The sequence below is a fragment of the Narcine bancroftii genome, chromosome 5 (genome assembly GCF_036971445.1).
Source record: "Narcine bancroftii isolate sNarBan1 chromosome 5, sNarBan1.hap1, whole genome shotgun sequence".
NCBI lineage: Eukaryota > Metazoa > Chordata > Chondrichthyes > Torpediniformes > Narcinidae > Narcine > Narcine bancroftii.
In genome coordinates this window covers 227,633,779-227,648,548 of record NC_091473.1, presented here as the reverse complement: position 1 = coordinate 227,648,548, position 14,770 = coordinate 227,633,779, and the positions used below count along the sequence as shown (strand labels likewise).

Below are 14,770 nucleotides of genomic sequence, written 5' to 3'. Positions count from 1 at the left end.
GCAATAGGCGCAAGTGCTAAAAATCTAAAATAAGTGTTGGGGATGCACAGCAGATCACGCAGCATATGTCTAGAGAGAAAGATGATTAGTTTTTGTATCACTGAAATCTCTAGCTGAAATGTTTACATTTTCTCTGTCTGGGTGCCCCCTGACCTACTGAGGATTTCCAGAATTTTGTTCCCTTTTGACTTCATTTAATTATTTGAAAAGAAATGAATAAAACATGAATCAAATATCCAAATTCAATGATACAAAAAACTTTTTTTTCTCCCCAACCGCCCCCAACCAAAAGTAAGGAAAAGAAAGAAAAGAAAACACCTACCATTTAATATGCGAATACAATCATTAATTATTATTAAAATTTTCTGATTAAGAGGACTGGATAAGGTAGAAGAGATGGATGAAAAATTATCCATACAGGTACACAATCCTTAATCTGGAAAGCTCCAAATCAGGCAAGTGGGGAGGGAGACGGCGGGCGAGGGACCGGCAGTGCGAGTCGGGCAGGCGAGTTGAGGGGGGTGGGGGAGACAGCAGCGCGATTGGAAGGGGGCGGGGTGGATACGGCAGCGCGATTCGAGTGGTCTTAAATCTGGCTTTCCGAAATCCGGGACACACTGTCCCCTAAGGGTTCCGGATAAAGGATTGTGTACCTGTATATGGTTTCCAAATACTATTTTTTTAAAAATTTCAACTCTATTCCTTAAACTACGTAATTTTTTCCAAAGATATATAATTTCGTATCTCACTATACCGTCTAGTTAATAACACTTCCTTATTGTTTTTCTATGATATCGCTATAAGTTTCTTTGCAGTTGCTATTGCAATACTTAAAATTGAAAATGGATAAATATCAAGAAAATTTTTTGCATCCTTTTCATATATGTCCCCAAGTAAAAATATTCTTTGATCTTTTGGTATCTTTATTTTCATAATTTGTCGTAATAATAAACAGTTCATTCCAAAACTTTTTCATTTTTTCACATGATAATACTGAATGCAAAAAAGTGCCTATTTCTTTCACACATCGAAAACACTTATTTGAATAATTGGAATTAAGTCCATTTACCTTGTATAATTGATGAAGAAAATTATATTGAAACATTTGATATCTAACATTTAAAGTATTCGTAACACTTTCATGACACAGTTTTGACTAAATCTCCTGAATTTGTATATTTAAATCTTTCTCCCATCGCATTTTTGATTTATATATTTTTTCTTTGTAGTTTCTTGTACAAATGTATCTCTTGTATCTTCAAATTGACTTTGTTTAGGGAGTCTCAAATGTGCTCGCAGGATCTTTTCAAATTTTTTTATTGATAATATGCAAAAATTGTATTGTGTATTTTATCAGTTTTTTTAAAAAAGATCCAACCCAATCTTTTATTCTGTGTAAACCTTTACTAAACCAATTGTCAAATAAAGAATTATTCAAAGTAAAAGGGAAGAAGTTGATTTTGTTTTAAGGACATTTTTGGTAATAAATAATTTTTAATGCCTCTCAATATGAATTCTCTTCCATATTTTTAATATATGCTTTAATACTGAGAAATCATTAGTTGCTTTAAACAACTCACTATTCCATTTATGCAAAATTTGCTCTGGAATATTTTCATCAATTTTATTCATTTCTATCTGAACCCAAGCTGGTTTTTCACCCCTTTGATAGCAGGAGAACGAGAACCTCAGTTGAGTTGCTTTAAAATTCTTAAAATTTGGTAGTCTTAGACCACCCTGATCAAATTTCCATATTAATTTTTCTAAACCAATTCTCAACATCTTACCTTTCCAAAGAAACTCGTGTATTATTTTATTCCATTTTCGGGAAAAAATTCTGGCACATGAATGGGCAATAATTGAAACAAATATTGCTTTCTTGGAAAAATATTCATGTTAATACAATTCACTTGTCCCATTAACATTATTGGTAAATCTTTCCATCTTTTCAAATCCTCTTCCAATTTTTTTATCAATGGTAAATAATTTAACTAAAACAAATTATTTATATTTCTATTAATTTTCATTCCTAAATATTTAATTGCTTAATTTTACCATTTAAATTTTGTCAATCTTTTACATTGAGAGTAATCCATATCCACCATGGGCATTACTTTACTTTTATCAACATTAACATTATAACCCATTTTTAAAGGAATCTTTCAACTTATTTAAAGATCTTTCTGGTCTCATTATAAATATACTAAAACATCAGCAAATAAACTAAATTTATGTTCCTTATTACCTACTTCAAATCCTTTAATTTCATTGTCAGTTCTAATTACTTCTGCTAATGGCTCAATCGTTAATGCAAATAAAAAGGGTGATAATGGACAACCTTGTCTAGAAGACTTTTCGAACAAAAAAGATTGTGAGATTTGTTTTTGTAATCACTTTTGCTTTTGGTTGATCATACAATGCCTTTATCCAATTTATAAAAGTATTTGGAATCCCAAAAGCATTGCATCTCAAATTAAAATATCCCATTCCAATCAATCAAATGTTTTCTCTGCTCTAATGCTACCACAGCAGTCTTCCTATTTTGTGCTATATCAAACTTAAAAATTTAACTATATTATCTGCTGCTTTTCTATTTTTAATAAACTAGTTTGATCTAAATGTATTAATTTTGGCAAAAAATTCAACTAATCTATTAGCTAACAATTTTTGTACAATTTTATAGTCTGTTTTCAACAATGATAGGTCTATGTGAGGAAGGATGTAAACAATCCCTTTTTTCGGAATTCCAGTTATTAATGCTGTTTTAAAAGATTCTGGTAAATCATTTGATCTAATACCTCCATTACTACAGGAATTAATAACTCCTTAAACTCTTTATAAAATTCCGGTGGAAAACAATCTTACTGTTCTGTAAAGACATTAGGGTCTCAAACTTCTATTTCTGAAAAACTCTCGGACAGTCTTAACTTTTCATCCTCTAACATTGGTAATTTAACTTGTCTCAAATAATCTATTATTATCTTTCATAGATTCTGAATGATAAAGTTTAGCATCAAATTGTATAAAATTATCATTATTTCCTGCATTTTATGTTATCTGTTCTGATGATTTTTGGCAATTATTGTTCCGAAAATTTATTCCATTTTTAACTGCCATGATAAAACATTGAGCCCTTTCACCCAATTCATAATATTTTTGTTGTGATGTCATTACATAACTCTCCACTCGAAGTCTGCACGGGCTTAAATCTCAATTTTTTCCTCTCATCTTGAATTTCCTTCTCTAATTTCATTATATCTGTCTAATTGAGTTACTTCTTTCATATACTCTTTCTTTATTTTTTGAAGTATAACTTATTTGAACTCTCAAATATGCCTTCATAGAATCCCATAATTCAAACTTACTCGCAACTGAATCTTTATTAGTATCTAGAAAAAAAAAATCTTTTGCCTCATATAATCACAAATTCCCTTCAACTAAGTTGTATTTAACTTCCATCTATAACCTACCTTTTGTACTACTTCCAATGAAATAGACAAAATTAAAGGTGAATGATCTGATTAAAAACCCACGCTTCATATTTCACTCTTCATACTCTGTATTGAAATTGTACAGAAATTTAAAAATATCTATCCATGAATATATTTTAAATTGAAAAGAATTATCTCTTTGGGTGGATTTTTCTCCAAATGGCCACTAAATCCATATCTTTAATCAAATCAGTTACCATTTTTGCAACCTTATTTTTCACCATTTTATCTCCCAATCTATCTAATTTAGGGTCCAAAGAAAAATTAAAACCCCCTCCAAATATAACTTCTCCTTTGGCATTTGATAAATTCATGAAAACATCTTGCATAAATTTTTCATCTACATTCATTGAAATCCATTGTTCCGAATAAATCTGGCAATTTACCATAGCGATTCGTCCCTATATTAATATCCAATATTTTAACTGGTAAATTTTTATTAATTAATATTACTGTACTTCTAGCCTTATAATTAAAAAAATGGTGCTATTACTGTTCCTACCAATCTCTTTTTAATTTTTGATGTTCCTTTTCTGTCAAATGTGTTTCCTGTAAAAACAAAAGCTGTCGGTTTTAATTTTAGAGAAAAAAGGAAACAAAGAAAAAGACAAAAACCCTCCCCCACAATACATTATTAACAATACGTCTTTACACCCCTGATCTCCAGTCAAGCCACACCCGCTCACTAGATTTTGTAGAGGCCAGGCTCGTACTCCCATCTAACTCCCTCGAAATATTATACTTTCTCTTATGCCTCAAATCTACTCAAACTTACAGTGATCAATTCATTTTTTTACACAAATCTATCAGGTAAAAACTGTCCTTCCTAATATTCTCTCTTCTTCTAAACTTGAATCATTTCATTATATATCCCCAACTGTAATCTTTCTGCAAATACTTTCGCTTCATTGTGTTCTGTAAAAGAAAAAGTTTTTTGCCCTCAGGAACAAAAACCTTTAAGACTACTAGGTACCTTTAAAAACAAAAGTGTAACCTTTTTTCCATAGCACACTTTTAACAGCATTGAATTCTTTTTTAACAAATCAAAACTCACATCAGGGTAAAAGAAAATCTTATTATAAATCAATGGTGATTGACCAATTTTTATATTATTTCTTCTACTGAAATTTTCTAACGTATCCATTTTTTGAGTTAATTGATCTTTAGTTGCAGCCGCTTCATCTTGAACCTTCTTCATTTGCTCTTTAACTTGCTGAATTTCAAATTCATTACCTTTAATTTTTGCATGCATGACTTCAAATGTTCCATTTGCGACAGCATTCTCTCCATCTTCTTTGTAGAACCCTTATTTTGATTTATAAACCTCATTACATTTTTTAACTTCCCAACTTGAGATCCTCCAAATGGGAAGGATGATCTTCTTGTTTGAGGCAGTTCTGGAGATTAGTAATGGCTCTCTGCACAGTGGGGAGGAATTTAAATGACTGATGCAGGCAAGTCTGGGAACCAGTATACTTAATTTCAAGGTTATTTATCATCCAATTGTAACAGTACAACCCGACAAAACAGCTTTATCCGGTCCAAGGTGCAAAATAGAACCGTGTCCTTTAATTGCCTTGTTTGGTTTTTCTCGTAACCAGATATACCACTGTCTGCATCCCAGGAGAAGGTTTTGGCTTTTACCATGTTGATAGCTAAATTAGCAACTTTAATGAAATGGAAAGATGACTCTTCACCTACTCGTACACAGTGGTTACATGGTGTTATGTCCTATTTAAGCTTGGAGAAAATTAAATACATTATAGATAGAAAGTTTCAATTTAAAAAGATCTGGGGCCCATTCAAAGAAGCTCTGGAGATTATCTAGTTTCTGAGGGTCATGATTTGATCCATATAATTTTCATCCTTTTCTACTATAAGGTAACCTTAATTAGAGGGAGGGGATAGAATAGATTTAATTTTTTTTATGTTTTTTCTTTTACCTTTTTAGATTAACTTGTTAAATATGGTTTTAATTATGGTTGTCATAGATCATATCTCTAAATTAGATAGAATTCACCCTTTGCTTAAATCAGGAGTCAGCAAACTTTTTAAATCATCGACCTCTTCATGGAATCCTTGATCTCTCATTGATCCCCAGGCATGTAAAATAAGTTTAAAAAATCTTATCAATAATAAATTTATCTATATAGCCTAGACATTTATCAACCCCTTGAAAAGTCCCATTGACCCCCCCCTGGGTCAATATAGACCACTTTGTTGATCCCTGGATCATCTAATGCAGTTCGCTTATTTTCTACCCAGAATCATTTTTGAGAAATATTCTTAAATAAACAAATATGGATAGGTTTTTTATTTACATTTATAGTAATTTTTGATGTGTATATATTATCTGTTATTTTATGAGAACATTTTGTATGTAGGATTTATGTTGAACTCAATAAAAATTTTAAAAAGAAAAACAGTGCAAGCACGCATACAGACAAGCTATGCATATACACAGATGCACAGGACCTCTCTCTATACATGTCTTGTATAGATATATTAAAAATAAATGTTATTTTAACCGTAGAATCATGGGGAATTGTTTTAGCAGTTCAATCATTCAACAGTCCCATTGCCTGAGGGAAGAAGTTGTTCCTCAGCCTGGTGGATCTGGCTCTAATACTTCTGTATCTCTTTCCCAGCGGGAGTCACTGGATGGTAAAGGTCCTCATAGATTTTGCATGCTCTCTGTAAACAATGATCCCAATAAATCACATCAGTTGGAGTGATCTCTCTGCCACCTTTATGGTCCTATGGATTGACCAGCAATCCGAAGGACACTCCTGAAGAAAGGCTCAGGCCTGAAATGTCAACTACCTTTTACAATATGCATGACTGCTCAGTTTCTCTGGCACTTTTGGGCTATACAGGGCTCTCCTTTGTTTTTCACATATATATGTATGCAAAGGTTGTTTTTGTACAAAATTACCTTTATTGCCATTTCCCACCTGCTGTTACTCATGTAGTATGTCTTTTTTTCTTTTATTATGATCTTTATCTTCTTGCCAGATTGGATATTAATCACTAACCTATCTAAGATGACTGGCATCCACGAATATCTCAAAGACATCTCCTCTTGCTCTGCTTTTTATGAGGACTACACGATCTCCCTATTTCTGTCACATTTTTTTCTGATTAAAGGAAATGGTGTGCAAAGTCTAGTTGAGAATTTTCCCTTTTTACCTTAACGGCAGCTTTTCTCTCTTACGTTAACAGGGTTCTTAAATGCAATTTCCTGGTTTACTCTTACTGTCTCTCTTCAATATTGGAATCACATAACTACCTGCCACTCTTCTGGAACTCGCCTATGGCTAAAAATATTGCAAAAATCTCAGGGCCCCATTAGTCTCTTCCCCTGCGTCCTTTAACACCCTGGAATTGATTCCATCAGGCATCGTGGATTTGTCCTTCTTGATGTCTTTATTGCTTCTTTGCTAATGTGAGTATATTCCAGATTATCAGCGTTAATCTCCCCAACTCCATCCTCTCCATCGCTCTTGGTGTTTACTAATGTGAAGTATTCATTCAGGATACCACACATCTGCTGGTTCCACACACGGACTTCCCTTTTAGCTCCTGGGGGGGCCTACTCCTTCCCAAACGTCCACGAAACGTTCTATGAAATTGGGCATTATGCGGCGTGGATGTTGTGCGAATACTATTGTATACTTAGCAAAGCTATATGGGATACTGTAGTATACCTGTAAACTTTTTATTTGTAAGGGATCAATATGGGGACTGACAAGGGGCTGTGGGAAGAGAGCGGGGCAGTCAGATCAGTTTGGATATACAGTATACAATTTCTTGTAGCTAGTGAAGCTTTTTCTAAATTGCTTGTGGTAACTGAATAATTATGGCACCACAGATGTATATGCTTTCAGACGTTGCTCGAATGGATGTTAAGTGGCACGTACCTGTATATGAAAGGATTTGAAATTCACTTTAGTTCATAGCCAGAGCTATTTTGTATCCCTTTTTCCCCCTCTTAAAATCTCCTCCTCTAAACCTCAAAGGACAATAACATTTTTTTTGATTCCTGATGTAAATGCTCTCTTTTTTCTGATCAAGCACTTTATTAATTATAGTTCCCAAACCTTTCTAGCGGCTGCCCCCAACATGCTTTGAAAATGCACTCCCCCAATTTAAAATGTTAACTCTGGGTCCAACCTTTTTAATGACTACTTTAAAACTTATTGAATTGCCTTGATGGCAAATGTTTTCTCCATATATGCTTCCATCACTTGGCCATCCTCATACCTGAAAATAAGTCAAGTAGGGCTCTCTATGTACCGTTCTAAACACCCTTCCTTCCTACATTTACAAATTCCACCCCATCTAAGTCGTGGGCAACCCCAGTCAACATGACTCCAATCTTACTGCTTTTCCATCCTATAGCCATTTGTCTACGTATGTTCTTCCCAATCCTGCTGATTGGAGGGCAATAGTACAATCCCATCAAAATTATTTCTGTTTTGCCCATCTAGCTCCATTTGCCAATTTCTTTAGGCTGTTTACCCTGATCAGCAGTGTTACACCTCCCCTTTTGGAACTTCATCTCGCCCTTGAAAATACTATTACCAGGATCAGTGAGTTGCAATTCCTGCCCTTACCTCAGCCATGTTTCGTAATTGTCACAACACCATGCTTTTTGCCATGTATGTTTGCCTGCGTTACAGCAACCATGATATTCCAAAAAGTTTATAATGTTCACATTAATATAAATTTGTCTTTCTAATCTTTTACTTTTTAATCAATTTACTTTTCAGATACTATAAACATTAATTTTTAAATGTAGCAACTAATCTGTAATGTTTTTTTCAGGTCTAACTGAGGATCGCCCTCGTCTTCGTGAATCTGACAGAGACAATTACAGGCGGGCTACTCCACGTATGTATTAATGTATGATTTAATCCAGGCAAATGGTTCACATAAAGTGCACCAAATAGTTCAGTTTAGCAACAATGAAACCTTTCCAGGCAAATTAATCTAGCATGTCGGAGTTCAACGGATTCAAGAGCTATTTGGAAGTGATAAGCAGAAAATTAGATGCAAGTTGTTGGCGAGGAAGACCAGACAAAATATAAAAGGCAAGTTTTTTTTTCTACACTCCCCTAATGCCAGTATATCAGGCAAGTGAGCCGAGTGTTTGAGCAGATGCATAGTTTTAACTTTTCTTGAACATACTTTTAAAGATTTCAGATTTATTGTCAGACCACATACAACCCTAAGATTTCTTTTTGCTGCATGTGTGAAATAGGTAGGTACCACACCTGCTGGAGTGAGATATTGGCTTAACTGGACAATAATCAGCTCCTTAGTTTTTGTGACATTGAGTGCAAGGTTGTTATTGATGTACCATTAAGCTAATTTCAATCTCCATCCTATACGCTGACTCATCCCCATCCTTTATACAACCACCATCATGGTATTGTCAGCAAATTTGTAGATGGTGTTACTGTCATACTGAGCTACACAGTCGTAGGTCTAAAGTGAGTTGGGGGGGTGGGGGGGGAATAAGAACATGGCCCTATGGTGCTCCGGTGAGAAGTTCTTAACAATCTTCACTGATTGTAGTCTGGAGGTGAAGAAATCAGTGATCCAATTACATAGTGGATGTTAACTCCCAAGTTTGCTAATTAAAGACTCAAAGAGGAGATGATGGTTTTAAATGCTGAACTGGAATCAATAAAAAGCATCCTGATGCATGCTTTTTGGCTGTCCATATGTTCCAAAGCTTTGTGTAGGGCCAGTAAGATCGCATCCGCCCTAGACCTGTTGCTGAGATCGGCGAATTTATTCATCCATGTCACTGCTCAGACAGGAGCTGATATGTTTTATTACCTGCCTTTTGTAAGGTAAAACATCATGAGATGGGAATGTGTAGGGAGTTACCCTGTACAGGGCAGTAACAAGAAGGGGAGGTGTCCTTGTACTCCTGTTAGGTAAAACATCATGAGATGGGAATGTACAGGGCTGTAACAAGATGTGAATGCATCCTTGTACTTACAAGATAAGAGAGACATTGATGGATTGAGAGGCAGGAAGCTAGCAGGGAAAGGATAGCAACAGTTTTAGTCATTGGACAAGTAATGATATGATGATGTTCTAAGCACATATCCAAGGGTATAAAAAATCACCATTTTGCTGATAACGGCAGAATGCATTCTCCGACTAACATGGTTAGTCGCAAGTGTTACAATCCGGTAATAAAGAACAAAGAACCCTGATTTCGACTCAGCCTGGTGTTTGTCTCACTCATTCATGAACAAAGCAGACCTAACACTTTCAAAAAAACAATCACTGTTGATGTAAGTGCTACTAAGTCATTAAGGCAGGTTACTGCATTCTTCTTGGGCACTGGTATAATTGATGCCTGTTTGAAACAGGTGGGTATCATTCTCTGCTGAAGTGAGATATTGAAGGTATCTGTGAAGATGGAATTGCATGTTAACATTCCTTTATAGGTTTTTATAAGGCAGAGGACATATAGAGGAATGGTTGACAATGTTGGTTAAAGAAATTATCACAGTTGTTTGATATTTTCAGTTACAAATTGGCTCTTGAGATGATGAAGGCAAAAGATGTCATGGAATTCCCAAAATGTACTTGGGCGGATTTTTTAGCTAATATGTACCAAATTGCATAAGATTCATCAGACAGAACTCCAGTCTGGGTGTAGTTTATGGGGATGAAAATAGAAGAATTGAGAAATATTCAGCAAGAATTTATCATGGGAACACAATTGAAATTTAGTGGAGGCAACAATTATCAATTTGATTGTGGCAAATCTTGGATTATCACAAAGCTTTAAATAAGGTCTTGAGTCACAGCTGTCAAAAAGTAAAAGCCTATGAAATTTGATGTAGAGTACGAAATAAAATTTAAATTGGCTCAGAGGCAATAACATTTGTTTTTTGTAATTTGAAGCTACCAGAAACATTTTGCTTGATACTCAGTTCCTGTGTATTGAGGATTTGGATTTGCCTTGCACATGGGAGCTATTATCAAGACATTTTACAGTTGATACAAAATTGTGTAGTTGAATGTATGGGGAAGCTTTAGATTGTAGGAAGATGTAGATGATCTGGCCACTTGGGTAGATAATTATCGTATTCTACTCAAGAGAATTGAGGTGAAAGTTTTGGGGCAGTGTGACAAGGCAGGGGAATACATAATAATAAAGTAGAATGTAGTAACCTTGAAGTTATTGTCTTCGGTATCTGTTAAAAAGTGTACTGGCTACCTACTTTTCATTAACCAAGGCAGAATACAAGAATTAGAAAATTATGCTGGAACAGTTTTAATTAAAATTTAAGTACAGGGTAGATATTATTGCACTGGGGAAAAAAAGTGCACTGTGGGTGTACAAAGATGTAATGGCAAAAGAATTTTAATGGTAAGAAAATATTGGATAGGTTGTATTTTTCATGGTACAGGGGCTTTGGGGCAAGTTATATTAGGCCCTTCAACCACTCCCTACCATTCACTAATGATGCTGATCTAAATATATTTATGTTCTATACTCATAATTCTCGCCCTTTTATCTCCTTAAATACATTCAGCATCTTGGCCATTCTAGCCCCTTGTAATCATGCATTCCAATGATGTTAACTCTGCGTCTAACCTTGAGGTAGAAGGCAAGATCCTCATCACATTTGCATTACATTTTGATTAGCACTTGAATGCATGTGACCTCCAGAACAGAGCAAGCATAGGAAAGTGATCTTGCAGACAATTGCTACTGCAATGAAATCTTCTGAGACTCCCGTGTCCAGTGAATTTAATTCTGTTGAAGTGCCTGTTCTTCTGGGCTCTTTGCAATCGCTTTAGGCATATGTACACTTTTTATTGCTGACTCCATGAATCCTGCAGCTTCTCTGGTGACAAATTTGATTTAATCAGTGTTTTCTACTTGCATTGACACTGATGTTACCGTCAAGTTTGAAATTGCTGAACAGATAAATATGAGGAGCAACATTTGGTATGCAGCCATGCACTTTTATTCCTTCATGAGAGCAGTTAAGACTTGCCACATTTGTTGTTCTGGTGCCATGAGATTTCTTCAACTGTAGGATGTTGGTGAACCATACAAATTCTTGATGAGTGTATGTTACCACAATCATCTTGTCTAATATTTATTCAAGATTATTTAATTAACTGGATTTAATTTCCCCCCAGTGGAATTTGAGCTAGTCTTCAGTTTTTTAATACACATACTGCATGGTAGCTGGCTCTTCCAACCTACAAGCCTGCATTGTCCAAATACCCTAAGTAGCCTACAGCCCCCATACATTTTAAAAGTGGAAGAAAGCCGGAGTGTCCGGAGCAAACTCGTATAGATCCAGGGAGAATATACAAACACCTTACAGAGAGCACCAGATTCAAACTTGAGTCACTGACACTGTAATATAGCATTGTGCTAACTATGCCACCCTACTCCCTGATTTCTGCATTCAAGTAAATTGGTTGGTACCGTACCAAAATAGTTATTGACAAGCAGTAGTCCTATTAGTGTCCATAGTTAATGAAGAGCATTAGACTGCTTGCTGTCAAGAAGTTCTTCTTTGGCTTGCCTTCGCGGACGAAGATTTATGGAGGGATAATGTCCACGTCAGCTGCAGGCTTGTTTGTGGCTGACAAGTCCGATGCGGGACAGGCAGACATGGTTGCAGCGGAAAATTAGTTGGTTGGGGTTGGGTGATGGGTTTTTCCTCCTTTGTCTTTTGTCAGTGAGGTGGGCTCTCTGGCCGCCTTCAAAGGAGGTTGCTGCCCGTCGAACTGTGAGGCGCCAAGATGCACGGTTTGAGGCGCTATCAGCCCACTGGCGGTGGTCAATGTGGCAGGCACCAAGAGATTTCTTTAGGCAGTCGTACCTCTTCTTTGGTGCACCTCTGTCACGGTTGCCATTTCCTCTTGATTTTAGAATAGCTGAGTCCATTCTTTTGTATTTAATTGAACATGATTATTTCACCTGCCTTTTGGATTAAATTATTTGGAAAGAAAGTGTGTTTGGTTTCTTTAAGTACTACCTGAGGGTGCTTCATGTGTTCAATTTCCAAATCAATAGTACTCAAAAATGGTTTTAATTTAAAAAAAAATCTTGTAATAACATCCACTAATAGGTTGCTTTAAAAAAAGTCTTGAAAATAAACTTGTTTTCTAGTTGGAGCAGACAAGAAGGCTGAAGCTGGTGCTGGTACAGCCACAGAATTCCAATTTGTAAGTGTTTGGCTTTTGTTTTCATTGAGGAAAAATTAATTTAAAATGCATTGATTGAGAAGCTCAAAGGAAGTCAGTCCACCTTGTAGGCCAAAAACAACCACTTTTAAAAATATTAATCTTGGGTGCTTGCATTTTTAGTTACACACAGCTTGCACACTTTATTATACTGCAATGTCAATTCTAGAATTAAATGCCCACGTCTTTCTTTGAGGTAAAAAAAATTTAAGTAAAATCGGGTTCTCTAAAATGTGTCCATTAATCTTTTGCATGTTTAGAATATTTTGCATTCTCCGTACAATTGAATAGATAAGAGTTAGTAAATTGGCATGGTTTTACTTTTTTTAAATAGAAAGTTGCTGTGAAAGAAAAATCAGCAAATATTTGGGCTTTGCAAATTACCAATTGTTTTACTATTTCCTCCCACAGAGAGGTGGATTCGGTCGTGGTCGTGGACAGCCTCAGTAAATGTGTACAACATGTTGTGTAAAATAAAAATCGATTAAAATGCATTGCCCGTTTGTTGTTCATTCTTTATACTTGGTTAATCTGTTTTTGACACCATAGCAGTTTACACAATGGATTTTTCTCTTTAACAGGGAGCAAATGTCATTCATATAAAAGATGCTCTGCTTTCATGCGGGGGGTGGGGGGGGGAGAGAGTAACTGGATATTTATAATATGAGCCTGGCAATACAATAAGAGATAACGGTAACCATCCTGAAATCACATCTATGAAGCTAGAACAACCAGAAACCTGAGTTTAGAAAGACCAATGTTTCACAAAACATGATTCTTACCAATAGTTGTGATCTGCAACTGCCTGCAAGACCATCGAGTGCCATCTTTTTCCTCCTTTAGTAGGCAAGTGGGTCATCACTGGGGTTTCTGACGGGAATATGTGTACTATCAATGGCATCACCACACATTAGATACCTCTATTCTGCCAATGTGTCAAATGTGCCACTTGGCAGTTGAACTAAATGTTTCATTCAGGCCCCACCAAGTGCTCCAGTAATTTAGCATACCAACACTGACAGTGGTCACACCTATACCAAAAATACAAGCTATGGATTGATAGTCACAGAACATCGCGTACCACCACAAAGCAACGCGGGTCTAAACCAAGGATCCAGAGGCTCAAAACAAAAGTCAAAAGTCTCCCGAGACCTATGCAAGTTATCCCTGCACTCATCATCAAAATTGTTTAGGACATTACGCCAGAACGCAGGTCCACTATCTCCTTCCTCCATGTTGTCTTCTGCGACATTACTGCAAATTGACTCACAATAAGGAAACGCCTTCATCGGCGGCGTTTTTACAGTCCTTGTGTGTTTCTTCACCAAACTGCTCCCTGTCTCGCCGGATTGTCCTGCAAAACATTTCGTGTTGGATGAAATTAAGGTTTGTTCACATAATGCTGTACGTACTCGCTGCTAATGTTAATATTATCTGTGGATAGAAATCCATCTTGCTCTTCTGCCTGGAGGTTTTTTTTGGGCGCAGGTGAATGATGTCACTGATGATGTCGACGCAGCGATGCTGTCAGTTGCACGTAGGACCTACCTCATGGTCAATGTCGATCCACCTCCAGCCTTCAAAACTACCGAGACTCAGGTATGTAGTGTAAACGTCCTTCCTGTGTGAACGGTCAGTCCGTAAAGTAAGTGAAAATTATCAATGGGAAATTATAACAGCAGCTGTGTAAAAACCATGTCCATCTTCAATCTCATTCCAGTTACCATGACAGGTCATTGGTTGGAAACACAATTTCACCATTCTTTAAAAACTCAAACCAGTTTCAAAAATGGGCTTTGCCCAATTGGTCATGTAATGTATAAATGAATTTTCTCTTCATTACAATTCCCATAAATAATAGTCTTTACAATTACAAACCGGTTTGCAGCATCAAAGACCACCTAGTCCTCACTTTATTTCTGTTGTAATGTTCAAAACCAAATAAGGCTACACATGCAGACAAAATAGTATATTAACAAATTCACATCTTGGTCTTAAATAATAACTTAATAGATAATGCAAAGCAAAAGTTTCTT

The 14,770-nt window shown here is 35.9% G+C and overlaps 1 protein-coding gene across 7 annotated transcripts in view; it reads left to right on the top strand.

The window, feature by feature from the left end:
- The window catches only part of rps10 (ribosomal protein S10), a 39,669-nt gene extending 26,432 nt beyond the window's left edge, over nucleotides 1–13,237 (top strand). For 5 of the 7 annotated variants that reach the window (XM_069941551.1, XM_069941545.1, XM_069941549.1 and 2 more), the window contains exons 4-6: nucleotides 8,319–8,384; nucleotides 12,661–12,716; nucleotides 13,146–13,237. In XM_069941551.1, coding sequence (XP_069797652.1) covers nucleotides 8,319–8,384; nucleotides 12,661–12,716; nucleotides 13,146–13,184 — 161 coding nt within the window. In that variant the 3' untranslated portion in view covers nucleotides 13,185–13,237. Of the gene's footprint in view, nucleotides 1–6,713; nucleotides 6,881–8,318; nucleotides 8,385–12,635; nucleotides 12,717–13,145 lie in introns of those variants that run through there. The other 2 variants (XM_069941548.1, XM_069941547.1) reach the window with 2 other exon arrangements.
- Nucleotides 13,238–14,770: the final 1,533 nt, after the last annotated feature.